The sequence below is a fragment of the Ammospiza nelsoni genome, chromosome 22 (assembly GCF_027579445.1).
Source record: "Ammospiza nelsoni isolate bAmmNel1 chromosome 22, bAmmNel1.pri, whole genome shotgun sequence".
Taxonomy (NCBI): Eukaryota; Metazoa; Chordata; class Aves; order Passeriformes; family Passerellidae; genus Ammospiza; species Ammospiza nelsoni.
Window position 1 is genome coordinate 6,687,922 of NC_080654.1, and position 25,355 is coordinate 6,713,276.

Consider the following 25,355-nt stretch of genomic DNA (forward strand, 5'->3'; position numbering starts at 1 on the left):
GGAGCACCCTGGGATAGTGGAAGGTGTGGGGGTGGAACAAGATGGGATTTAAGGACTCTCCAACCCAAACCATCCTGATACTCTGTGATTCAAAGTCCCCAAGGGCTGCCAAAGAGATGCCAGGTTCCAGGCACAGGTCAGACATGGGCTCTGCACTAGAAAGAGATTTTATTCTTCTATTAATTATTTAAGATTTCACATTAAAGCAGAACAGGGGCCTTCCCCTCGTTAAGGTGTTCATTTTCCTGATCAGCTGCATCCTGAATCACAGGCTGTGCTGGGGGGGCTGAGTGAGGGGCTGGCAGGGAGGATAAGGCACAGGCGTGGATCCTACAAAGCTTCACTGATTCAGGAAACCCCCAGAGCCCTCCAGCCGTGGGTGGGAGGGCAGGGTGGGCAGGACCTGTCCTGAGCCTGTGCCAGGTGTGCCAACCCTCCCTCCCTAGCGGAAGTAGTTGGGGCAGTCGTGGGCGCTCAGGTTCCAGGCCTGGTCGAACGCCTGCACCACGGCCGGCAGCAGCGGCCCCTCCTCGCTGTAGTTGAGGTTCTGCTCCAGCTGCTCCATGTTGGACATGCCAATGATCACTGCATCTCCAAGAGAACCCTGGGAACACATGGGAAGGGTTGCTGATCCCAAAAGGAAGTTCATGTCCTGAGTACCGTGGGCCAAACAAAGCATTTCTTTCCACTAAAGAACTCCTGAAGAAAGGTACAGCAGGGCCAGGCTGGGGTGGCTGTGCAGCTGGGATTCCTGAGGGACAGTTCTACACACAGAGCAGCATTTGGGGCTGGAGAAAACCTGAGGGACACCTTTGTCCTTGTTGGGCTGGGGCTAGAACTTCTTCTGTCCTTGTGCTGTTGTTCAAAGGCTGAGTAAAGCCCCCAGGTTTCTGCAGAATGCCTTCCCTTTCCACTGGAAACAGCTCAGATTAACCCACTCAGGAACCAGGTCTGGGGTTTTGGAGCTGATCTCACCCATCTCCTTGGGGTGCTCCAGGAATTAAGCAACTGACACCACAAATTCTGCTCACTAGGCCAGGACATTCCCAAGGCACCCCAAATCCTCAGAAGCTGCCAAATCCTACTTTATGATGGGCTGGAAGAACATTTGGGGAACATCAGGAATTCTAAGCATGAGGTTCCTAGTCCAGTGAAAGGTCAGTCCTCTCCTTGCAGGGAAGCCAGGATCCCAGTAACTGGCACCTAAAATCTTCCACTTAAAGGTTCCAGCTCTGACCACATGGGAAAAGGCAGAGCTGCCTCACTCCTGCTGCCTGCCAGAGTCTGTACAGCAATATTCACTTTGGAATGCCACAATGCCATGGGATTAAAAGACACCTATGCTGAAATTTCTCTGTTTGTGGGTCATGGCAGCAGTGCCCAGTGCTGGCAGCAGTGCCCAGACAAGCTCTCACCTGCAGTTTGGAGTGGTGGTAGAGCCAGCGCAGAGCAGCAGAGGCCAGGCTGGGTGCAGTGGAGCCATAAGCCTCTTTCAGAGCTTTTTCTACCAGTGCAATTCCCTCAAAATTGTGTTTTTTCCAGTACCTGCCAAAAAAAAATAATCATTGTTACTGCCCTTGGGATCTCTAGTCAGTGGTACATCTATATTCCAATCAAAAGGCTTTCAGGAAGCCTCATACAACTCTTTGTAGCCTCTGAGGACTTCTGCAGTCTCCCTTGGGAGCTGTGAGGAAGCTGAGCCTGAAGCCCACCCTGCAGAGCTCAGTCACACACCACAGCCCCAGCCACGTGTGCTGACACAACCCCAAGCTCTGGTCAATTCTGCTTCTTCTCAGCTGACTATCAGAGTGTTTTTTTCATGCAGCCATTCCTGTTTGTCTGTCAGCTCAGGACATACCTGTCCCTGTAGGCCTGAGCCCAGTCATTCCCAAAAAACCTCCCGGTGGGCTGGCGCGTGTCCTTGTCCTCGTACTTGTACTTGCCGGTCAGCAGCCCCCCTGGGAGGGAAGGGAGCAGCAGTTTTGGGGTTGGGCTGGCTCTGCAGAGCCCTCACTCCTCAGAGCTCTGTCCCAAGCCTTGTCCCTGTACCTGCCAGCGGGTTGTAGGCGTAGAAGCGCAGCCCGAAGTGCCTGAGGCAGGGGAACAGCTCGGCCTCCACCTGGCGCGTGGTCGCGTTGTACATTCCCTGCACGGGGTGGGAGAGGCCTCACACAGAGCTCAGGGCACAGCTGCTGCCCCTCCCCACCCTTCCCTGGCAATGCCCATCCCAGAGAGCAGCCTCAGGTCCCACAAGGTGATGATTTGCTTGGGAACAGACTCCCTGAAGGACTGTAAATAACTGAAATTCCATGGCAGGGGAGTCGCTGGCTCCAGCAATGAACACACTGAGCTGTTTCTGAGCAGTGATCTCCCTCAGCTTCCTGAACTTCCTCACTGAAAGGGTGCTCAGGCCTTGAAGGGGCTGCCCAGGGAGGTGGTGGAGTCCCCATCCCTGGAGGTGTCAAAGAAAGGCCTGGACGTGGCACTCAGAGCTCTGGGTTGGGTGACAAGGTGGGCACTGGGCACAGCTGGGACTGGAGGTTGTTCCCAACCTCAGTGACTCTGTGACTTCCCAGACAAACTGCAGCAGATTCCTTCTGTGTTTCTATCTGGCACACTGGGGCTGGTGCTAGATTTGGGGAGCCCAGATCCAAGCCTCCCTCCTCCCTCACCTGGTACACAGTTGGCATCACCCAGTTGTTGTACTTGCAGATGGTGCAGATTTCTGCCACCTCCCATGAGGCGTAGTTTGACAGGCCAAGCTCTTTAAACTTCCCCTGCAGAGGAATAAAAGGGAATTCACAGCCAGTGTTTCAAAGTTCATCTGGACCCAGACAGCACAAGATGGGTACAGTGAAAAGGACATAAATTTTAGTCCAGAAGGGTTAATTCCTGTCTCCCTTTTCTGACAGACTATGAATTATTAAGACATGACAAAAATATTCCCCATTTTCTGTTCATTTGGAATTCACACCTTCTAGTTTAAATGATATAACCAGATAAATGAAACTCAGGAATTCTTTACCCATTACCAGCACTAATCTTAACCCAGACTGTTAACAGGGCTGGAAGCAAAGTCCAGATGTTCCAAGAGCTCTTGGGAACAAAGTGCACCACGTGAGCACACAAAGAACAGTGGCTGCTCAGCTCTGCTCCCCTTCACAGAGCTGCACAAACCCAGAGCTGCAGATGAGCACAACAAGCAGCCCTGGTTTAAAAAAAGCAGTGGGAAGGAGGGAATCAAGGATTGTCCAGCCTTGGACTCTGCACTTCACCTCTTTGTGCAGCTCGTTGCAGGCACGCAGGGTTTCCTCCACCGGGGTGCCGTGGTCAGGAGCGTGGAGGTAGAAGAGCTCCACACTCGTCCTCTGCAGCCTCTCCAGGGACGTGTCCAGCTGGGAGCGCACGCTCTCCGCCTTCAGCGTCTTCCCGTCCCACGGGTTGGCCTTGGTGGCCACTTCCACTGGCAGAGAGAGGAGGAATGAGCAAGGATGTTTCCACCTTGAGGAGGGGAGTGGGGATAAGTGACATAAGTGTTTGAGGTGTTTCAGGGAAGGAGCCTTTGCTCAGGAATCCCATCAGGGGATTCTTCTCTGAAAGGGGCTCTTCTCTGCAGGGACTGAGGGTCTGCCCCAGGCAGGGAAGATCTGCTCCTCAAGGTTTTGGGATTCTGCACTAGCACAGGGGTCCCTTTCCCTCAGGCATGGAATCAGCAGGGAAAACTCTTGTCCTAAGGGGATGGGCCTGGGGCAACTCCATTTTCCTCAAGGAGGGAGTCAGCCAGACAGGGAAGATCCCTGTCCTCAGGGAATGGACTCTGGGGAGGGCCCTTGTCGCTGGGAACGGCCTCAGACTGGCAGGGAAGACCCTTCTCTTTCTCCTTGCCCAGGGAAGCGCCATCTCCTCAGGGAGGGCATAGCCTAACAGGGAAGACCCAGGGAAGTCCCATCTCCTCAGGGAGGGCATAGCCTAACAGGGAAGACCCAGGGAAGTCCCATCTCCTCAGGGAGGGCATAGCCTAACAGGGAAGACCCTGCTCCTCAGGGAACGAGTCCTGGCCAAGCCTCGTCTCCTCAAGGACAGTGTCAGCCTGGCAGAAGAAATGAGCTCCTCTCGTCAGGCACGACCCTCCTCAACGGAGCACCCTCTCCTCAGGGCACGGTTCCCAGGAAGTCCCCTCTCCTCAGGGAAATCCCTTCTCCTCAGGAAAGACCCCTCCCCTCACAGATGGAGACCCCTGGCTAAGTCCCTTCTTCTCAAGGACAGTGTCAGCCTGGCACAGCAGCCCCTTCTCAGGGGAGCCCCTCTCCCCCGAGGGCAGCCCGCCCTCCGCCGCCCTACCGGGCTCGGTGCCGCCGGCCAGCAGCGTGCCCAGGATGCGCTCGGACTCTCCGCCCGCGTACATGAAGGCAGTGTCGACGAGGCGGTACCGACGGCGCAGGAAGGCGCGGAGCAGCTCGGCGCTCGCCTCGGGCCCGGCTCGCCGGCCCATCTCCATCGCGCCCAGCACCACCGCGGGCCGGGCCCCGCCGCCCGTCACCGCCGCCATCGCTGCCCGCGCCGCCCGCACCGCCATGGCGCCTGCGCGGCCCCGCCCCGCCCGGCCCCTCACACGGCGGGGCCGGGACCGGGCTCACCGAGATCGGGAAGAAACAGCAACTTTGGGAAAGGCAGGGCTGGGAAACCGCGGGGAAATGCAGGACTTTGTGAAAAGGCTCGCTGATTTCACACTGTGAAAAATTGCTGGTGTGCGGCAAGTTCCTGAGAAAGCGGCCGAGGAGCGGCGGGTCTGGGACAGCGTTAAAGGAAACCCGGCAGGGTTTGAGAGAGCAGCGAAGGGACAGCGGCGAAGGAAACCCGGCGGGTGTCTGAGGAGTTGTGGATTCGCAAAGAAAAACAGCCCAAGTTTCAAAGAGAGCGGGTTTTCAAGGAAAAATACAGTTCCGAACCGCGTCGGTGAGGAGGCGAGTGCCGCTGCTGCGAGAACAGGTTGGGTCGATTTCGGCTTCTTTTATTTTTCTCCCCCCACTTTTTTTTCACTTCTCCTTTTCTTCCGCTTTTTTTTTTTTTTTTTTTTTTTTCTTTCCCCCTTCCATTGCCTTTTTTCCTTTCCTTTTCTTTTTTTCTTTCTTTTTTTTTTTTTTTCAATTTTTTTCCCTTCCTCCCTCCTTTTCCTCCTTTTATTCCCTTCTCTTTCTTCTTTATTTCTTCTTCTTCTTTAATTCCTTCTGTTTCTCCTTTGAGGCCAGACGCTGCCAGGCTGGCAGCAAACCCAATAAAGGTGAATTATCCACTAACGATGCATTTTTCCAACATGAGCCAGTACCCGGAGCATCCCCAGACCTGTCCCTCCCGCAGATCTTTCGTTCCCCATTGTTATTAATTTTTCCCTGTGTTATTCCCTTTTCCCCAGCGTTATCCCGGCAGTTCCATGGCTGCGCGGCGCTGGAGGGGTCTCCCCTCGGGGAATCTCTCCGATTGTCCCAACGGCTCCCGCTGGATCATGGATGTGTTCCATGAGTGTGCCCAGGACAGCCGGGATGTCGCCAGCATCGTCCTGGGGCTGGGCTCCATCGGCTGCTTCATCGCCGCAGCCTTCCCGTGAGTACCGATCCCGAATTTATGGGTGCCGATCCCGAATTTATGGGTGCCGCTCCCGAATCCCTGAGTACCTCTCCCGAATTTATGGGGACCGCTCTCAAATCCCAGGGTAAGGCTCCCAAATCCCTGAGTATCAGTCCCGAATTTCTGGGGACCGCTCCCGAATTTATGGTTGCCGCTCCGGAACCCTTGGATACCTCTCCCGAATTTCTGGGGACCGCTCTCAAATCCCTGGGTGAGGCTCCCGAATCCCCTGGGTACCGCTCCCAAATCCCTGAGTATCACTCCCGAATTTATGGGGACCACTCCCGAATTTATGGGTATGGCTCCCAAATCCCCGAGTGCCGCTCCCAAATCCCCGAGTATCGCCCCCTCATCCCGGGCAGCCCTTCCCGGGGATAGCAGACACCCTGTGGCAAGCACAAGGTGCCAGAATCATCGAATCCCCACGGCACAAGCAGCGAGGGCTCGGCAGGGTGAGGGGAGCACAGCCCCGGAGCAGCGCAGCCCCAGAGGCCGGCGGTGGCCGCGGTGTTGTCGCCGTGCCCGAATGTCCCACGTCAGGCACGTGCAGGGCCGGCAGGACAGGTCACACTGCAGGAGGAATGTCCCGTCCCCAGGAGCCCTGGGGTACTTGGAATTGCTGACACAGGGGTGGCAGACAGGCACATGAGGAGTCACGGCTCTTTCGCAACCGGAGGGGAGGATCCTGCAGCTGGGATCATCCTCCCCTGCCTGGGATCATCCTCCTGCTCCTCCCACAGGGCTCTCAGTGAGCGCCGGTGGGGCTCAGGAGTTCTCCCTGGGGCCAGGGGAGCGTGTGGCCTTGCTTTTCCTCCCGTGACTGCTTTGGGATGCACAGAATCCTGGGGATGGCTCCCAGGTAGCGCTGAAGGCGCTGAGGTGATGTTTGTTCCCCTGCCCAATGCCCTGCAGGCAGTTCTACCAGGCCTGCCGAACGGGCATCATGGACCAGGCCCTCTCCATCTATTTCCTGCTGGGATGGCTGGGCGGAGACCTCCTCAACCTCATCGGCTCCTTCCTGGCTGATCAGCTGCCCCTGCAGGTACTGGGCTGGCTCTCAAACAGCCCAGCTCCAGGGAGGAGGGAGGGGCTGGCAGCTGCTGTATCCAGAGCAGAGCCAAAACTGCCGGGGGTGCTCCCTCTGCCCCCTGGAAATGCTTCCCTTTCCCATGCTGGGCTTGCTCCCTTTCCCCCCCGGGTGTGGTCCATTCTCTCCCGGGGATGCTCCCTCCTTCCCTCATGGGGATGCTCCCTCCTTCCCCTCTTGGTGTTTTCCCTTCTCTCCCTGGGGTTGCTCCCTCCTTCCTTCCCCTGTGGAGATGGTCCCTCCTTCCTCCCTGGGGATGTTCCCTTCTTCCCCTCTTGGTGTTTTCCCTTCTCTCCCAGGGATGCTCCCTCCTTCCCCCATGGGGATGCTCCCTTTTTCCTCCTCCCCAGGGGTGTTCCCTCCTTCCTCCCCGGGGATGCTCCCTTTTCCCCCTCTTGGTGTTTTCCCTTCTCTCCCAGGGATTCTCCCTTCTTCACCCCCGAGTTCCTCCTTTCCCTCCCTCTGGAGTTGCTCCCTCCACCCCAGGACCTCCTTCTCTCACAGGGTTTCTCCCTCCACCCCAGGACACTCCCCTCTCCCCCAGGAGGGCAGGGAGCAGCCCTGTGGGAGCCCCCCAGCTCCCCGTGGGTGTCCCCAGCCTGTCCCCTCCCCTCCCCACAGGTGTACACGGCCATTTACTACGTGCTGGCAGACCTGGCCATGCTGTCCCTGTACTGCTACTACCGGGTGAAGAACAGGGGCAGAGCCTGTGAGTTGGGGCACAGGGGAGGACTCTGCTGCCCTGGGCACTGGGAGCAGAGAGGGGGAATTCTCTGGGAGCCTGGGAGATTCCAGGCACAGTCAGCAGATGATGCCTCTTGTTGCTTCTGGGTTGGTGGTTTGGTTTTGGGTTTTTTCCCTTGGATAATTTGAGCCCCTAGGAGAGGCAAAGCCAACAAACCCCTCCAGGCTGGGCCTGGGGCTTCTGCAGACCCTGCAACCCCCACTGCAAACAACCCCCCATGAGCCTCAGAGGGTACAGAAACAAATAAATCCCCCAGAGTTACGTGGTGATTCCTCCTCAGAGCTGGGAATCACAGAACTCCTGACTCAGGCAGTGCTGGAAGGGAATGGGGGAAGTTTTCCCCACTGTTTCAGGCCAAAACTTGACAGGAATTTCCTCTCTGTTCAACTGGAGTGAAAAGGGAACCTGAGTAGTTCTTGCAGGGTTTAAACAGACAGAGAAAATCTCCTTTCCAGCACTGCTGAACCCCAAACAGGCTCCTTGGAACTGGAGTGATTGTTTAACTTAGAAAAGACATGTAAAGTTATTGCCAGTTGGTATTTGACCCATCAGATCCATGGTTTTGTTAAGGTGGGGAGCTTGCTTACTGAATATAATCGCTAAAAATTACTGAAAAATAGGAAATTACTAGTAATAAATAATCCATAGCAGGGCTTATTTGTTGCTAGGGTTAGGAGTATGAATCCCTGCTCTGGCAATGATTTGAGAGTGACTTCAGACAGTGAAATTTTCTAGTGGGGATGATTCTATAGAGCCCCAAACCCAAAGAACCCAAGATAGGAGCAGTTTCCTCCCTGATAAGGCACAAATTGGGCACATCCCTGGCAGATAAATCACACCAGCACCCACAGCAGCCACTGCCCCATCCCCTGGTGAGATAAGGGAGAGATCAGAGGTTGCTCAGTCCCTTGGTGAGATAAGGGGGAGCTTGGAGGTTTCTTCACCCCAAGGGGGTCCTGGCAGCCCCAGGGCTGTTGGGGTTGCTGGGCTCTCCCTGACCAGGCTCTGTTTGCTCTCTGCAGTCCCTGCTCCCATCAATGCAGCCTTTGTGTTCCTCTCCGTGGGGTCCCTGCCCAGCCTCTCCCTCCTGGGCAGTGCCAGCCCCGAGGCTCCAGGGGCTTTCAAAGGGAGATCTCTGCTGTCAGCTCCTGGGGATGAGCTTGGAGCAAAGGTGAGCCAGTTCCTACACCTGGGAGATGGGAGAGAGGGTGGGGATGCCCTGCTGGGTGCTGTGATCCCAAAAATCCAGCCTGCACCCCACCATGTGTTTTGGGGCTGGGGGCTGTTCCCGTTTTAGGGCCAAATTGTTCTCCAGGAGACTGATAGAGTCTAGGAAGGTGGCACAGGAAAGAGAACTTTTCCAAGATTTCTCCAAAATTCAGGAACAGTTTGCTGCAGGATTTCAGACATTTCAGGGCATTTTCACTTCACATTTCAAGCATTCTATGGGCCTGCTCAATAGTCAGCAAACCTCACATTTCCCACAGACATTTCCACATTGCAAACAGCCTTTATCTCAGGTAGCTGCATAGGATAAACAGTCTCCAAAAATGTGGTTCCTGTGTTGAAGAAATTTGTAAGACTTCTCCCCTTTAATTCTTTTTCCAATTATCCACATTTATATAAATTACTGAAAATCAAACAAGCAAGAAAGTGCAGCAAGGTAACTCAGTTGGCTGAAACTGAAAGTGGGTTTGCAGGATAGTTCTGCTCTGGCAATAGAAAAGGATCTCTGAGCAAAGCAAATAAAGCCAATTCCCGTTATAACAGACTGCCCTGGGTATTTTCCTGTGGCGCGGTGAAATGTTAATTAGCAGCTGTAATTATCAGGGGCTGTCAGAGGAGGGCAGCGGGGCACACGCGGGGTGGGAGTGGCCGTGCTGTGGCTCTGAGCACGGGGGCTGTCCCTGTCCCTGTCCCCGCCCCTGCCTTGCAGCCTTTCTCCAGGACTGAAATCATCGGATTTACCATCGGCTCCGTCTCCTCCGTGCTCTACCTGTGCTCCCGAGTGCCCCAGATCTGCACCAACGTGAGTGCCCAGCCTGGGGCTCCTCACCTGGCACCCCCTGGGGGCTGGGGACTTTCCTTTCTCCCTGGGGGAAGTTCTCCTTTCTCCTCTCTGCTCTGAGGTCCCAGGCCCCATCTCTGACTATTCCATAAGGGACCACTTCTCTGTATTTATTTTTCTCCCCTCCCTTTAACCTAGCAATATTTTGAGGGTGGGGCTTTCATTTTGTCTCATTTACAAGCCAAAGGGGAACTAAAAGACTCCCAGCACTGAGTCACCACTTCTCTTTTTACTGCTGGGGATGAGCATGATTAATAGCATGATTAAATTAATAGTTGTAGAGAGATTTAGGAGAGCTGCACCCAAGCTCCTCTCCTCTCCCTCTTTTCCCAGTACAAGAGGAAGTCCACCAGTGGGGTCTCCTACTCTCTCTTTGCCCTGGTGATGCTGGGCAATTCCCTGTATGGGCTCAGTGTGCTCCTGAAGAACCCAGAGCCAGGCCAGGGCCAAGGTGATTACATCCTGCACCACCTGCCCTGGCTGGTGGGCAGCCTGGGTGTGCTGGCCCTGGATGTGGCTGTATCCTTTCCCCTGAGCTGGATCCATCCTGCAGGGCCTGCAGGGAGTGGGATTTAGGGCTGGGCAGGAGGGAGGGGGCTGCTGCTGCTCCTCAGGGATGTGTGCTGCTGCTCCCTCAGGGATGTGTGCTGCTGCTCCTTGGGGGGATCTGTGCTGCTGCTCCTTAGGGATGTGTGCTGCTGCTCCCTGGGGATCTGTGCTGCTGCTCCCTCAGGGATGTGTGCTGCTGCTCCCTGGGGATGTGTGCTGCTGCTCCCTGGGGATGTGTGCTGCTGCTCCCTCAGGGATCTGTGCTGCTGTTCTGGCTGGGAAATGCTCAGCCCCTGCTTTGCACTGAGCTCCCTGTGCTGCTCCCACCTCTCCTGGCACAATCTCGGGGTGCTGACCCCCAGAGCATCCCCAGCTCCCCCTGTGAGTGTGCAGAGCCTTGACCTGTCCCCAGATCTCCTTCCAGTTCCTGGCCTACAGGAAAGGACGGCCTGGCAGCCTCGAGGAGAGGGGGGCTCTCCTGGGGGAGCCAGAGGAGAGCCCAGAGAGCTGACAGAGGGACCTGCCCTGCACGGAGAGGAGGAGGAGGATGCACATGAGGAAGGCACGTGCCTTAGGGCTGGCCAGACCAGCCCCTCCATCCTGGTGGCTCCTGGCAGAAGAGGCCCTGAGCCTGTGGGTGACACGTTGTGCTGCCAAGGTGGTGGCAGAGGATGCTGCTGGGACACCTGGTGCCTCTTTGATACCAAAGATGCTTTCAGGATAAAAGGGAATTTTTGGATACCTCAGCTGCTCTTTGCTGCTCCAGTGCCCCACAGCTGAGCCTGGGCACTGCTGTGTCTGCCAGGGGTGATCTGGAGCTTCCTTGGTGCTGGAAAACGTGGGGAGGGGACAGAGTGACTGACCTGCCACAGCCACAGCCCTGTGGCCTCACAGCTGCCCCCTCAGCTCCTTCTGGAGACACACAGGGCTGGATCCAGTGGGGAAGGAGCAGCAGAACCAAAGTGCTCAGTCCACACCTGTTTTAAGTAGCACGGCTCACCCATCTATAAAACACATCTTTCCCCACCTGCCTGCCTTGGTTTCATTTTGCTGCTTTACTTGGCAGCTCCTGCCTCTTTCCTAATGAGTCTCACAGTCCCATTCTCTGACTTGTCATTTTTTGCCTCACCCATGTTTCAATTGCATGGATTCCTTGGGGAAGTTGCTCCATTGCTGTTCCCCAGCAGAAGAGCAGAGCTGCTCACTCTGCTGTTCAGTTCCTGCCCTCTATCCTTGATGAATTTATCAACCTGACAAATTTATCCTCAGTCTGATGAGTTTATCCTCAGTCTGATGATTTTATCCTCATTCTGATGAATTTATCCTCAACCTGTTGAGTTTATCCCTGGCACTGATGAGTTTATCTGCCACACTGATGGGTTTATCCCCTCTGGGGGCCCTGAGCTCAGCCAGTGCTGGGCTGGGCTGGCAGAAGCTGTGTGCCCAGCAGGAGAGAGTGGAGCTGTAGCCAGGCTCCCTCTCTTGGGCTGAGCTCCTCTGCTGGGGATGAGCAGCTCAGTCTGCCTGGGAAAATGAGGAAAAGCAACCAAAGCTTGGAGACCCTTCAGGAAAACAATCACAGCTTGGCCTTGTGAAAACCAGAACTTTCCTTTTCCTGCAGTTCCTATCAGCTCTTCCTTTTGCTTCCCTTCCCCTCTCCAGTTCCCCTCCTGATACCCAGCATTGTGTCCCTTTTGGCTTTATCATTAATTTATGATTCCTCAGCCAGTCCCTGCCATTTGTCCTTCCCAAGGAAGTTGCTCTGCTTTGTCCTCACACTGAGGACACCAATCCCCGGATCTCACATTAAATGGGATTCCAGCTGCTCAGTTCCCCCCAGGCTGCAGCTGCAGGTTCATGGAAACACAAACTGGGCAGTTCTTGGGGCTGACTCAGCTGTCTTCAGAAAGGAAATGTATTTTACACTCTCTCTGAGCCCTCTGAAACAAGTGAGTGAGTTTTTACTGGGTTAATTCACAGCTCCTGGGGATGAGCTTGGAGCAAAGGTGAGCCAGTTCCTAAACCTGGGAGATGGGAGAGAGGGTGGGGATGCCCTGCTGGGTGCTGTGATCCCAAAAATCCAGCCTGCACCCCACCATGTGTTTTGGGGCTGGGGGCTGTTCCTGTTTTAGGGCCAAATTATTCTCCAGGAGACTGATAGAGTCTAGGAAGGTGGCACAGGAAAGGGAACTTTTCCAAGATTTCTCCAAAATTCAGGAACAGTTTGCTGCAGGATTTCAGACATTTCAGGGCATTTTCACTTCACATTTCAAGCACTTCTATGGGCCTGCTCAAGAGTCAGCAAACCTCACAAATCCCACATCTCTGTTTGCAAACAGACTTTATCTCAGGTAGCTGCATAGGATGGACAACAAAATGTGGTTCTTGTGTTGAGGAAATTTGTAAGACTTCTCCCCTTTAATTCTTCTTCCAGTTATCCACATTTATATAAATTACTGAAAATCAAACAAGCAAGAAAGTGCAGCAAGGTAACTCAGTTGGCTGAAACTGAAAGTGGGTTTGCAGGATGGTTTTGCTCTGGCAATAGAAAAGAATTCACAATTCTGCCCCTCCAGATTCACAGGCACAGGGGCTGCTCACCTCATCCTGAAGCAGCAGCATTTCCTGTCCTGTAGAACAATTCAGATCCTGTTTTAATCCAAACCATGAGCAAATCCCTCATCTCTGCCACTCAAAACACTGAATAATTATCACATATTGGCTTTTCTTAAAGCTGGACAAAGAACCTCTGCCATAAGAAAGAATTTGGTTATATATACATTTTATATATAAATATAAACATCATATGGAAGGGGACATCACACCCCCTTCCACACAAACATTTCTGGAGTGAGACAAAAAACCAAACCCCAAGTAACCCTGCAAGGAAGGAAATTGAAACAAGGAGGACACGATCACACAAACATCTTTCTGGGATTTTTTTTTGTTGTTTTTATTGTTTTAGTCTTTTTTTTTTCCTTTTATTTTTTTCCATTTTTTAGTATGGAGGCTCAAGTATCAGATGTAGATTCAATTTAAGCTTTACAAAAAAAACAAAAAATCAAAACAAAAACCCCTTTTGCATTCCATAAAAATTGACAGAAAAGCGCCTTGGAACGAGGCTATAGAAGAGCAGAACTTTCAGCAGGTCTTGAAATCACCATCTCCTGCACATCTGGGTTACTCAGTATTGTACAACCCCCAGAACACCCTCTCTTCCCTCCCTCCAGCCAGCCCCTGTGCCCAGCCCCCAAACATACGTGGAATAGATTATTTTTCTTTTTTTTTGTTTTTTTTTTTTTTTTTTTGTTTTTCCAGTTCTTCCTCTTTCACACACCACGGTATTTAATAAATTTTTGTTTTACATTTTTTACACCAATGTAACAAAAGGCAGGAGGGGGTGAGGGAGGAAAAGACAAACAATGATCTGTGGTGATGCATATAAATGGGGGAGGGTGGGAAAGGGGGGAGGAGAAAAAAAAAATAATACATGGACTTCTACAGGAACAAACATAGCCTAAGGTCTTAATAGTAAAATGTGGTGCAAAGTAGGCCTCAGAGACTGAAAAAGTTTGTACAGCTTTATTCATGGGGAGAGGATGGCGCTGCATGGAGAGTATTGGATGCAAATCGTGACGTGACCAACAGAAAAGGGCGGGGATGATTCTCTAGGAAAGGAATCTAACGAGTGCATGGCATGGCTGGTTAGCACTGACAGGACTTTAACTTTGCTGCTTCCTCTTCAAAGCCTCCACCAGGTCGTTTTTAAGAGCTTCTTGTTTTGATTTGTCTGCAAAAGTCTGCACAGACCTGTGGGGAGGAAGGAAAGGGGGTCAGAGGCAGGGAAGGGCTGGGAGCAGAACGGGAGTCAGGAGGAAGGAGAAGCCCCTGAGCCAGGCTCAGCTGTGCCTGCTGGAGCCCAGGAAGCAGAAATGACCACTCTGAGAACACAAAGCCAAACTCACTCTGGCAAGGAAGGCACCCAAGGCGGCCCCAGCAGCTCCGCTCGGCCCCGGCTGCCACAGGAGAGTCCCAAGGTTTCTGTCACAGACTGCAGAGCCCAGCATCCCACACAGCCAGGGGGGTCAGAGCTCCTGCTGCCCCCAGGGCCAGAGAGAACCCAGCCCCACCCAGAGAAGGGCCAGGCTGGGGAGCTCTGACCCTTCTGATCACCCAGGGTCACCCCAGAACCCACACCAGCCTCTGCACCGCTGGAAATGGCAGCTGGAGGTTCTGCTCTCAAATCTGCCTTTTTTTGTACCTTCCCTAAGGAATGAGTGATCAAAGCAGCTGAAGAAGAACAGAGACACTGTCACAGGGTTATTGCAGGGATTCCCTTTGCCTGAAGTACAGAGGAACAGCTCCACCTGTCAGGAATCACCTGGGATCGCTGCCCTGGGAGATGCCTGTGGAGGAACCTCTGATTTCAATAAGACAATGAGAAATTTCCACTTTTAAAAAGGCCCCTCTTAAATAAATTGATAGAATGGGTTCTATTCAGGACCAAACTTTTCCAGAGCGGCTACCACAGAGAAGTGGTAGGATGCAGTTGGGTGGAATTTCTCCCCACTTAAATCACATTTCACAGCCTTTACAGCACCTGGGAGAGTGGAAGAGCTCCCTGTCCATGGCAGGGGCTGGAACTGGATGAGCTTTAAGGGCCCTTCCAACCCAAACCAGTCTGGGATTCTGTCATTCAGAGCAACCTCATTTTCCCTGGTTGCTGTCTCCTGTAAACAAGGCTGCTCTTTGTGGTGGTGATTTTCCAACCATTTTTGTAACAGTATTTCCATTCTCTTGTCTCTGGACACTTCTGCTGCTTTAATAAAAACATATACATTTATATTTGCATTTGTCACAGGCTGAAGAAGTAGTTCTTGGCCACCATCAACAAATAGTGAGTTTCCCCCTTTGTCAGATGAAAGAACATCTGTAACTGGTTAGGAAGGGGAGTGGAAGGTTAAGGAGGCTCAGGTTAGTCACTGCCCTGACACTCAGAGCTCCAGAGCAACGAGCACAGCACCAGATCCCTCTGGAGGCCGTGCAAGCACGAGCAGGGGAGGCTGCCCATGGCTGAGTGAGCCTGAGCAGGACTGAGCTCCAAGGCAGCTCAAACCCCAGCAGGCTCACGGAAAAGGTGTGTGGGTGAGCACACCTTTACTCTGAACTCATGGCAAGAACCAGAATCTTTTTATTTCCAAACTGTGACACTCCCAGGATTTCACTCTGCAGGGAGCACACTGGGATTACAGGGAATTTCTTCATGGAAGTGGAATACCAGAGGTGTAAAAACTGCTGGTGCCCAAGGGGCAGAGTCCTGGGAATGCTGGATGGGATCAGCCCAATCCCACAGCACTCCACGTGTTCCTTTCCTGCTCCCAAGCCAGAGTGCAAAGTGGGAAATCCTGCCCCAGTTCCGAGCGTGAGGATTCCATGAGGGAGGAGAAAACACTGAAAACAGAAGCCAGCACTGAGGCAGCCCCAGGAGGATTCCATGAGGGAGGAGAAAACACTGAAAACAGAAGCCAGCACTGAGGCAGCCCCAGGAGGCTGGGCTGGCTGCTCCCTGTGGGATTAGGGGTTAGTTCTTCCCGTTACCATGCAGGGGCTGGGCTGGTGAGTCCTGGTTTAGTGCTGGCTCACACCTCACAGGCAGCAGGGGTACCTGGATTGGTTTAGTTATCAGGCTGGATGTAGATCTGGCGCTGGGTCAACACTTGAGAAAGTTCCCTCTGCAACTGCTTATACTTTTGGTTGTCAGGAATAGCATCGATAGATCTACAGAGAGCAGTGGGAAACCAGGGAGCAAACAGGGAAAAGAACAGTCAGAAGAACTTGGTAACACAGAGCTGGGGCCTGGGAAGCTCCAGGGAGGAGAAGGGGACACACACACAGGAGAGAAGGAGCAGGGACAGGCTGGAGGGGCTCTGGGGGGTTCCTGCACACAGGGCCAGGATTCTGAGGGATGGGGACACAGCAGAGATCCAACCACAGCAGCTCAAGGCAACATTCACAAGAGAAAGGTCCTATTACAGATTCCCTCTGGTGTAATTAAAGCTTCCTTTAATTATTAATTATTAATTCCTGAACCCTGCTCAGCACAAAGGAAACTGAGGCTGGTCTGACCTGGGCTTGGGGCAGAACCCAGAACCCTCCCACAGGTCCTGCTCTGCCCATACAGCAGCACCAATATTGAATTAACACCATTTTTTCTCTCTTCTTCCACATCTCAGTGTGTGAGGGAAGAGCAGAGCATTTATTTGTGCCCTTTGGTTATTCTACATTACCACACTGTGCTGGGAGGTCTCTCTGTACTTTAAAATGAAGTGATTTGGCATCACAGTGATTTCCTCTGTGAGCACAAGAATTACCAGCTTGGGATCTCCATGTCCAACTCCTGTCCAGGAATGAGCAGGGGCTGAACAGCACAGCACAGTTTCCCCACAGAAAGGCACAGGGAATTTAATCTCTTCTCATACACTGTATTTTGGCCAGTGGTGTTGAGAGAACGACAGAATTTAAAACAAACTCTAAATACCACAAACCACTCGTGTCATGACTTAATTCTGGGACTATTTTTAAGGACAGTAGAAAAAGAAGACAGAATTTAAGGACTGTGAAGATTAAAACAAATGAAAAATAATCCAGAAATACAAGTGTTAGTTGGGCTGTTTGGCTCCTGGTGAGGAAACAAGGGATTAAAACATTGCTTCAGATTTCTGCAACAGAGGAGTTCCCTGAACTCCACACAACAAAAACTGTCCCACAGCACAGGGAGGGGAAAACCAAGGCTGGGGTGGCACTGCAGGGATGCAAAGGGTCCCCACCCACTGCAGGTCCCTTACCTCAGCCCATTCACGATGTCCTTTGTCTTTCCAAAATAAATCTCATTCAGTGTACTTCTGATTTTGTTTTCCATGTCCTGGAAAAGAAAACAGCACAGCAGCTCTTCAGTGCCCTCAGATTTCTGTCTGCAGGGCTGCTGCAGCACCAGGGCCACTCTGAGCATTCCCAGCACCCAGAGCCCAGACCCCTGGCCCAGCCCCTGCTCCCATCCCAGCACTGGGGCTTTGTCACTGCCACATTTTCTGGAAAAATCCCTTTGCCAGGATTTCTTCTCCTGGGAAGTTGAGAAGCCTCAGAGAAAAAGGAAAACAATATTATCTGATTGCTTCTCCTGTGTTTTGCTGCTTTGGAATGTGGTTGGAGATTGTTTATCCAACAGGTGCTTGTTTGATTGTTTTCATGTGAATTGTTTTAACTTAATGAGCAATCACCATCAGCTGTATCAGAACTGGAGCATCACAAGTTTTAATTATCATTCTTTGTAACCTTCTGTCTGTATCCTTTCTCTATTCTGTAGTATGGTTTGAGTATTGCATAATATATAGTATAATATAGTATAATGTAATATAATGTAATATAATGTAATATAATATAATATAATATAATATAATATAATATAATATAATATAATATAATATAATATAATATAATATAATATAATATAATATAATATAATATAATATAATATAATATAATATAATATAATATATCACATGACATCACATAATATAATATATTAACATATAATATATTATAATCATATATCATATAATAATGAATTAGCCTTCTAAGAACACGGGGTCAGATTTCTCAACTCCTCCTTGGTCCTGGGGGCCCAGCAAACCCCTCAGGGCTGTGCTCCTGCTCTCCCCAGCTATGGGAGCTCTGTGCACCACCAGAGGGCAGCTTCTCCCCAGCTCTGCACACAGGGAAATGCACCAGCCCAGCCCAGCCTTGCCTGGCCCTGCACGGCTCCAGGAGCTCAGCCAGTCCTCCAGGATAACCAAGAGCCCAGAGCTCTGTGCTCAGGGTGACTTGGAATCCTTGACTTGCTCTTTACAGTTGCCCCACAGAGCTCTGAGAGAGATCTTGCAACAAAGCAGCTTTTTTTTTCATTGCTTTCACTCAAGCAAACAATTTTAAAAAGGGATTAAAAAATAAGCAGCTGCCTTTCTTTAACTTCCCAGTTCCCTAAAAATGCATCAGAGTTGAGAATTTCCTCCTTTCTTGGCCATAACAATGAAGGAAATCTGGAACACCCTCAGTCAGGACAGTGCAGTGAAACACAAAGTGGTGCTGCACCCTCTGAGCAGCTGCACTCCTTGTGCTGAGCCTCAGGGCTGAGAGCTGCCACAAAACCCAACAGCAAACCCAATTCCAGGGGGTTTCATAGCACTCGATACACACTGGACTTTCAGCCCAAGGGACAGTGCTGTAGCAACCTGTTAGAAATAATTCCCCCCAGAAGTGGCTGCAAAAGCAAATCTGAGGGCAGGAAGTTGTTCACTGGTGCTCAGGAAGGGAACACCCATTCTCTCACCACTGCAGGGCCGAGCAGGAGACAAGGGGCAGCTTTGGGGTGGCCTTGTACCCACAGACAGCGGGGGGATGGAAGGAGCAGCACTGAGCCACCACACACCCAGCAACAACAGGAATCAGTAAGTTATTAGTAACAAAATTCAAGGAATGGGAGCAGCTGTGGGCAGAGAAGCTGCACTCACCTCTACCAAGCGGCCGATGTTGGCTATGTGTGGGGAGGAGTCACTCACAGTCTCATCCTTCTCCATCTGCAAAGGAAAGCACAGATCCATCCATCACAGGGACCTGGGGCAGGGCTGGGACAGGGGCAATCACCACCTCCCCCATGTGCACACACAGCAGAAGGGGCTGAGAAACCCCAGCACCCCCCACAGGCACAGGCTGGCAGGGGAGATGTGGGGAATAAAAAACCAGGAATGGAAAGAGTCCCTGCTGCAGAGAGGGCCACAAGAGCCACCCCCTCCCCACCACAGAACAGCCAAGTGTCCTTTGCAGGGGAAATTCAGAGCTGGGACAACTCAGGAGTGCAGAGACAGCACAGCCCCAGCGCAGGACTCTGCTCCTGAGGCAGCTGAGATCTCCCAGCCCAACAGCAGCACTGGGAGCTGCAGCTGCAGCATCCCCTTGATTCCATCTGACTGTGCCTGATGGAGCACCCAGCCCTGCCCTGCCCTGCCATGGCCTGTGTGCTCTGGGTGCACCAGTTCTGGGTTTCCCTGGCTCTGCATTGAAGGCACTTGGGTCAGTAATTCATGTTCACACTCAGGTGTTTATTATAATTTCTGATCAGTAAAACAGTCTCAGTACTGTGAGTTGTGCAGCTTTTCATTAGAAGGCACAAAATGGCCAACAATCTCTTGATGCAAGGGCTTTTAAGACTAAACTGTCCAATTAAGAACTGACACCTGGATTATTTTCCCTTTTAACCCAATAACTGATCCCACAGAGCTGCAATGGGGACTTTTCTGCCCAATTACAAAATGCCACCCAAACCCACGGAGAAGGAGGAAGAAGAAGCATGAAGAACAAACCCAGGACAACACCCTGTGCCCTCCATCTTGCTGCCATCCACAACATACTAAAAACCCCAAACCCTCAATTTCTCACCCAGTGATACACCTACACTGCTCTCTATAATCTATTTCACACTTTTGTGGATTCCAGTCTATCTTGAAGTCTGGGAAACTTTCTCCATGAATGAGGGTCAGAGTCAGTGCTGCCCTGGGGGTCAGGGCACAGACACAGAAATATTCCCTGTGGTGCCCTGGGTTTGCACAGTGTGCTCGGCAAAGTCCATCCTGCCCAGCTCCTGTGGCCAGGACACAGCCAAGTGCTGAACTGTGAACATCAGGAACCTCAGCAGGATCTGCTGAGACAGCAAGAAAACAACACTGGGAGACAAATGCAGTGGGAAGAACACTCTTCAAAGGGTTTCACTAATCCCACTGAATTCTCTCATCCATCTGCTCCTATCCCTCCCTCAGGGCACAGTTTAAAACCTGGGCCAGCCACAGGTTTGTTCTAATAAGCCAAGGCTGGAACAGGCTTGGGGAAGCTTGTAATTTAACTGGACCCCTGAAGGCAAAGGACAACCTGGGAGAGAGAGGGGGAGAAGGAGCAGCAGGACGTTTCATTTTGCCTTCAGACTGTTCCATGGAATGGAGACACTGCCTGGAGAAGGGGTGCAGCAGCACTGCAGGACAGTGCAGACCTGACCCACACAAACACATCCATGGGGAGCTGGAACCTTCAGCAAAGTGCCCCAGTCTGGGGCAGAGGGGCAAGCACTGCCACGGGCTCCCTGCCTGCCTCCTCACACCTGGCCAGGCCCAGCTCTGCTTAAGGAGCAGAATCTGAAAATAGATTTTTTTTTAATAAAAAAAACCTGTATATTATTACATCTCCATAAAAACTGCTGCCAGAAGGAAAACATTTTTATGTGCTCTGGAAGGCCAGATGTTACAAGAGGCTGTTTAATGGAGTGCAGAGTCAGGATCACCCATGTCCTACAAACAGTTGGGGTTTGTTGAGTTGTTGGGGCTTTTAAAGGTTCCTTCCTGTGGCTGGCACTGCTCAGGCAGCAGCAGAATTTCTGCTGCTTAAATAAAGCTGGGCTTGCTCTGAGGGGAAATTCCCTCTGCAGGCTGAGTTAGGAGCAGCTCATCCTCCCAGGAACATCAGCTCATCCTCATCCTCCCAGGAACATCAGCTCATTCTCCCTCAGGCACTGCCCACTTCCAAACCCAGGCGGAGCCCAGGGGGAGCCCAGTCCCAGCCCAGCTCAGTCCCAGCCCAGTTCCAGTTTCAACCCAATCCCAGCCCAGTCCCAGCCCAGCCCAGTCCCAGCTCAGTCCCAGCTCTGTCCCAGCCCAGTCCCAGCCCAGTCCAGTCCCAGTTCCAGCCCAGTTCCAGCCCAATCCCAGCCCAGTCCCAGCTCTGTCCCAGCCCAGCCCAGTCTCAGCCCAGTGCCAGCCTCAGCCCAGTCCCAGGCCCTGATTTCTCTCCTGGCTGCCCCAGCCCTCTGCTCCAGGCTGACTCACAGGGACCCTCACTAATCTCACTGCTCTGGGCTCCCTGCTCCCTTGGGATGTTCCCTGCACGGAATAAAGCAGCTGCCTGGGCTTTCTGTAAACATTATGTGGAGGAATAATGTGAAGAGGGACGTTTAAGCTGGATAAACATTTTGTTTCATCGTGAAAGTGTCTGAAAACACCAGCAAAGGTAGAAGGGAACTCATCCTCCATTTTGCTCTGGAAAGCCAACAACACCCACAGCTGCTCTGGCCACGGAGCAGAGTGAAAATCCCTTTAATGAAACACAAACAGCAGTGTGTGCCAGGGGCTCCCAAAGCCACAGGCAGGCTGAAGGCTCCAGGTGGAAAATATGTGGAATTATTTGGATATCAGTGAGGCAAAATGTGGCCTGCCCCTGCAGCACTCATTTCAAACTACAGGCAATAAGTGAAGGCTGTGATCTCTGCAGGGCTTGCAGCCTTGTAGGAATCAGCTGAGGACTGAGCCCACCCCTCCACAGAGTAACCAAATTTCCCATTCCCTTTGCCAAACTGTCCAGGCAAAACCAGGGGCAAACCTGGGCATGCTGCACAACCCTCACCTGCCCCCACTGCTCTGCTCCCTTCTTCTCATTTATTACAGAACTGAACCTCTGTGAGACCCACAGGGAGCTCAAAGCCCACCCAGTGCCAGCCCTGCCATGGCAGGGACCCCTTCCCTGTGCCAGTGGCTCTGAGCCTGCCTGGGGCACTGCCAGGGATCCAGGGGCAGCCTGGAGCTGCCAGGGCCTGCCCACCCTCATGATGGAGGCAGAAATAATTCCCTGGACAAGCCTTGGCAGCAGATCCCTGCTGTCCCTGCCCTACAGAGACTCCAGGGCACTGCAACTGCTGAGGGGGAGCTCAAGGATCACAAGAAGATCCCAGTGGTGGAAAAACAAAGTTACAACATCTGGAAGTCGGTGGGATGGGCTTTTCCACGATGGGAATGGATGAGTGTCCTGATTGCTGAGCACAGGGATCTCCCTGGGTGATAAATGGAGAATGGCTCTGCTGGGGTTTCACTGAGCAGCAGCAGATGCCAGGCCAGGGACTGCTCTGTCTGCACAGCCCAGCCTTCATCCAGCTCTGCAAAACCTTCTGCCCTCACTAGAGAGAGTTCTAAGTTCAAAAATCAACCTCTGTGCTCCCTTCATCCCAAATGCCAGGCCTCAGGAATCAGCCTCCTCATCATCATCATCCTCAGGAATGGATTCTTTCAGTTCCTCTATTGAGTTCCCTGTGACTCTACACCCTCCCCTTCCCACATCTCCCCATAAACTCCAGGATTGAGCCAAGGTCCTGCTCAGCAGATTCACCTCCCCAGGCTCCTCCTGGCCAGGACACAGAGCCAGGCTCTGTGCAGGGACACCTCAGGAGGCACCTGCTGGTGCTGCTCCTGCCAGGAGGGGCTGCAGAGCCCTCAGCACAGTGCACAGCCTGCCAGGGAAGGGGAACCCTCCCCATCTCCTGTGCACAAGGGAAGCAGATCCCACAGCTGCTCTGCCCCCCAGCAAAGGGCAGCCCAATGAGCTGCAAGAGACACGAGCAGCTCCAAGGTACACACAGGGCCAGGAGCCCCAGAGCTGCCAGGGAACAACATCTGCCAAACATCTGGCCTCAATCAGCAGGGCTGGGAGGTACCTGCAGAACTGCAAGGTAATTGAAAAGCTGCTGGCACGTTTCATTTCCCTGCAAGCCCTGCTCCCTGCTCCTCTCTGGCACTGCTCATGCTGAACAGCACTGATTCCTAAAAATTCCAGCCAAACCCCCTGGGCAAAGGGGAGGCTGTGCCACACTCTGCAGCCAGGACATCATGAGCTTCCAGTGTCACCTCAGCTTTAACTGTCCCAAAGTTTTCAGGGCAGAATTAATCCAGGGATCCTGAGTGCCTGGAGCTGGCTAAGAATTGCTCTCACTCTCTGCAGGTAAATGAACCTCTGCACACACATGAAGCAATTATGCCAATTATGCCTTTATACAGGTAAATTGTGCAAAGGAGTGGATGTGACAGCACACAAGGGTCTGTGTTGCACACTCCTGTGTGTGTATAAACCTGTATAAAGCTTTATACAGGTAAATTGTGCAAAGGAGTGGATGTGACAGCACACAAGGGTCTGTGTTGCACACTCCTGTGTGTGTATAAACCTGTATAAACCTTTATACAGGTAAATTGTGCAAAGGAGTGGATGTGACAGCACCCAGGGGTTTGTGCTGCACCTCCTGTGTGTGTATCAACACCCATTGCTCTACTGCATGAGGACAGAATCTGAAATTCTGTAATTGAACTGATACAGCCAAAGCCTGAAATTCCAAAATCCACCAGGTCAAGTAAATTAAAGCTACACCAAGGGGAGTTTTCAGCTTCCCAAAACTGAATCCTCTATGTCTCCCCCTTTCCTTATTCTCTCCACTCACAAATGCAAAATGTTTGTTTCTTCCTTATAAACAGAGACAATTCTTATTGTAGCAGACAAAAAGTGCACTGGGGAAACCAAGGGAAAGCAGTTCAAGGCACTGGAAGGGAGATGTCAACTCCCAGTGTATAAATAAAGCAGACACAGGCCAGGGATGTGACCTCAGTACCTGCCCAGGAGGGACCAGCACAGGCCCCAAGGCAGCTGCAGGAACACCCCAAGAGAATCCCTGGAATGGTTTGGGTTGAAGGATCAAATCCCATCCAGTGCCCCCCCTGCCATGGCAGGGACACCTTCACTGTCCCAGCTGCTCCAAACCCCACCCAGGCTGGCCTGGGCACCCCCAGGGATCCAGGGGCAGCCACAGCAACAACACAGGGTCTTGAGAGAGGAAAAAATCCTTTTCAAAACTGAGTGCAACATTTAGGAACAGCCCAAGTGGAGCCTTACAGGAAGGAGCCTGGGGATGTTCAAGACAGGCAGAGCTTTTCCAAATGGCCTTGACAAAGGCAACAGAACCCCCTGGTTGTGTGGGTGCAGGGCAGCAATCTCACCTGCAGAAAACAGCTTTTTCCAGAGCCCCACTGCAGCTCCAAGCCCAGCCCCAGCACGTGGCACTCCCTGAGCTGCTCCTCTGGCCACCAGGTCAATCAATCCTCCCTCAGCAATGGATGGAAACCCAGCAATGCCCTGCCTGCAGCCAGGAGGCCACAGGGGGTTTGGAGGAACCAAAGCTTTTGGCTCTGAGCAGAGCACTGAGGCTGCTGTGCCATCAGCTGTGAGCAACACCTCAAAAGCTTCCTCCCAAACACAAGCACATCTGCTGCTCTCATTTAGGATCAAAGGTGGCCAAGCAAATGCTGATTTGACCAAAACCATGTAAATTTACCATGGACAAAGTTTTATCAAAACATCACTGATACCTGTCATAGTGAAACTGTGACAGTTCAAGAGGAAACTAAAACCAGCTCTTGGTGCCTCATTTTGCTGCAGGCTGCATGAAAGGCTGATCAAAAAAGGAGAAGTAAAACTTGCAGAGCTTGGGTGATGTGGCACAGTGGATTTAGAGCCAAGTCCAAGCCCTGCCCTGTCACTATAGGACATGAGAGAACACAAGCTCACACTGCTGCTCTCAAGGTGAATTAAAAAGGGAAGTTTATTTTCTGACTCCAACATTTATAGTTTTCTAAGAGTGACAGTGGATTGGAGGGTGACAGTGCCACCTCTCCAATGACACTGGACAGACCAACAGTCCATCAACTTTCTCCTCCTCCATAAAGGAATGGAAAACAAGGAGTTATTTACAGAAAGTGTAAAGTGAGAAAGTTCACTACAAGAATGTCAACATCAGAAGGCTTAGAAAATCTTCAAAAACCAGAGTGACACTGCACTCAGGAGTTCAGTCCAGCTGCAGGTGAACTTCAGCTGGGGACAAACAGCTCCTCCTCACCCAGAACAGCTGCAGGCAGTGTGGAGAGGGCAGGTAATGAAAGGTGAAGTTTCTGCAGGTAATGAAAGGTGAAGTTTCTGCAGTTCCAGTCCCCAGTGCCTGCAGGATCCTGTCAGAGCCCAGGCTGGGATGTGCCCCAGGCCCCTGTTTGTGCATCCTCCCCAGCACTGCTCCTGCCACTGCACCACATCTGCACCCAAGGCTCTGCTGTGGAATGATGGCAGGGGCATCAATCTCCACTGCAGCTTGGACAGGAAAGCCAAACCAAGCAAGGGCCAGCACTCAGGCCAAGGTGCACTGAGGACAGCCCTGTGCACAGCCCTTGTTTGCCTTGGCCCAGCTGTGCTCAGGGCCATGGCCAGAGTCAAGCCCTTGGCCTGCACTTCACAGCTCCCATTTCCAGCATCAGCAGGACTGGGATTAAATATTTGTCCGGGTCACCATAACTGGGGTATAATTACTGCAAAAAGAGTCAAAA

At 52.3% G+C, this 25,355-nt stretch overlaps 3 protein-coding genes across 4 annotated transcripts in view; 1 reads left to right on the top strand and 2 right to left on the bottom strand.

The window, feature by feature from the left end:
• Positions 1–149: 149 nt before the first annotated feature.
• AKR7A2 (aldo-keto reductase family 7 member A2) lies at positions 150–4,570 on the bottom strand. Its single transcript, XM_059487642.1, has 7 exons — positions 4,342–4,570; positions 3,276–3,463; positions 2,673–2,777; positions 2,050–2,146; positions 1,859–1,958; positions 1,416–1,545; positions 150–604 (listed from the first exon to the last, which is right to left on the bottom strand). Exons 1-7 carry the CDS (start codon positions 4,547–4,549, stop codon positions 443–445), a joined length of 990 nt encoding a protein of 329 aa, XP_059343625.1. The 5' UTR covers positions 4,550–4,570; the 3' UTR covers positions 150–442.
• Positions 4,571–4,612: 42 nt separating this feature from the next.
• On the top strand, positions 4,613–11,164 carry SLC66A1 (solute carrier family 66 member 1). The gene is made up of 8 exons (XM_059487392.1): positions 4,613–4,989; positions 5,414–5,601; positions 6,538–6,667; positions 7,334–7,421; positions 8,480–8,628; positions 9,394–9,486; positions 9,859–10,044; positions 10,487–11,164. Exons 2-8 carry the CDS (start codon positions 5,432–5,434, stop codon positions 10,583–10,585), a joined length of 915 nt encoding a protein of 304 aa, XP_059343375.1. The 5' UTR covers positions 4,613–4,989; positions 5,414–5,431; the 3' UTR covers positions 10,586–11,164.
• A 2,180-nt stretch (positions 11,165–13,344) lies between these two features.
• The window catches only part of CAPZB (capping actin protein of muscle Z-line subunit beta), a 63,425-nt gene continuing 51,414 nt past the window's right edge, over positions 13,345–25,355 (bottom strand). The window contains exons 7-10 of one of the 2 annotated variants that reach the window (XM_059487393.1): positions 18,642–18,707; positions 16,920–16,996; positions 15,740–15,852; positions 13,345–13,884 (exon numbers count right to left, since the gene is read on the bottom strand). In XM_059487393.1, coding sequence (XP_059343376.1) covers positions 15,750–15,852; positions 16,920–16,996; positions 18,642–18,707 — 246 coding nt within the window. In that variant the 3' untranslated portion in view covers positions 13,345–13,884; positions 15,740–15,749. The remainder of the gene's footprint in view (positions 13,885–15,739; positions 15,853–16,919; positions 16,997–18,641; positions 18,708–25,355) is intronic. The other variant, XM_059487394.1, reaches the window with a different exon arrangement.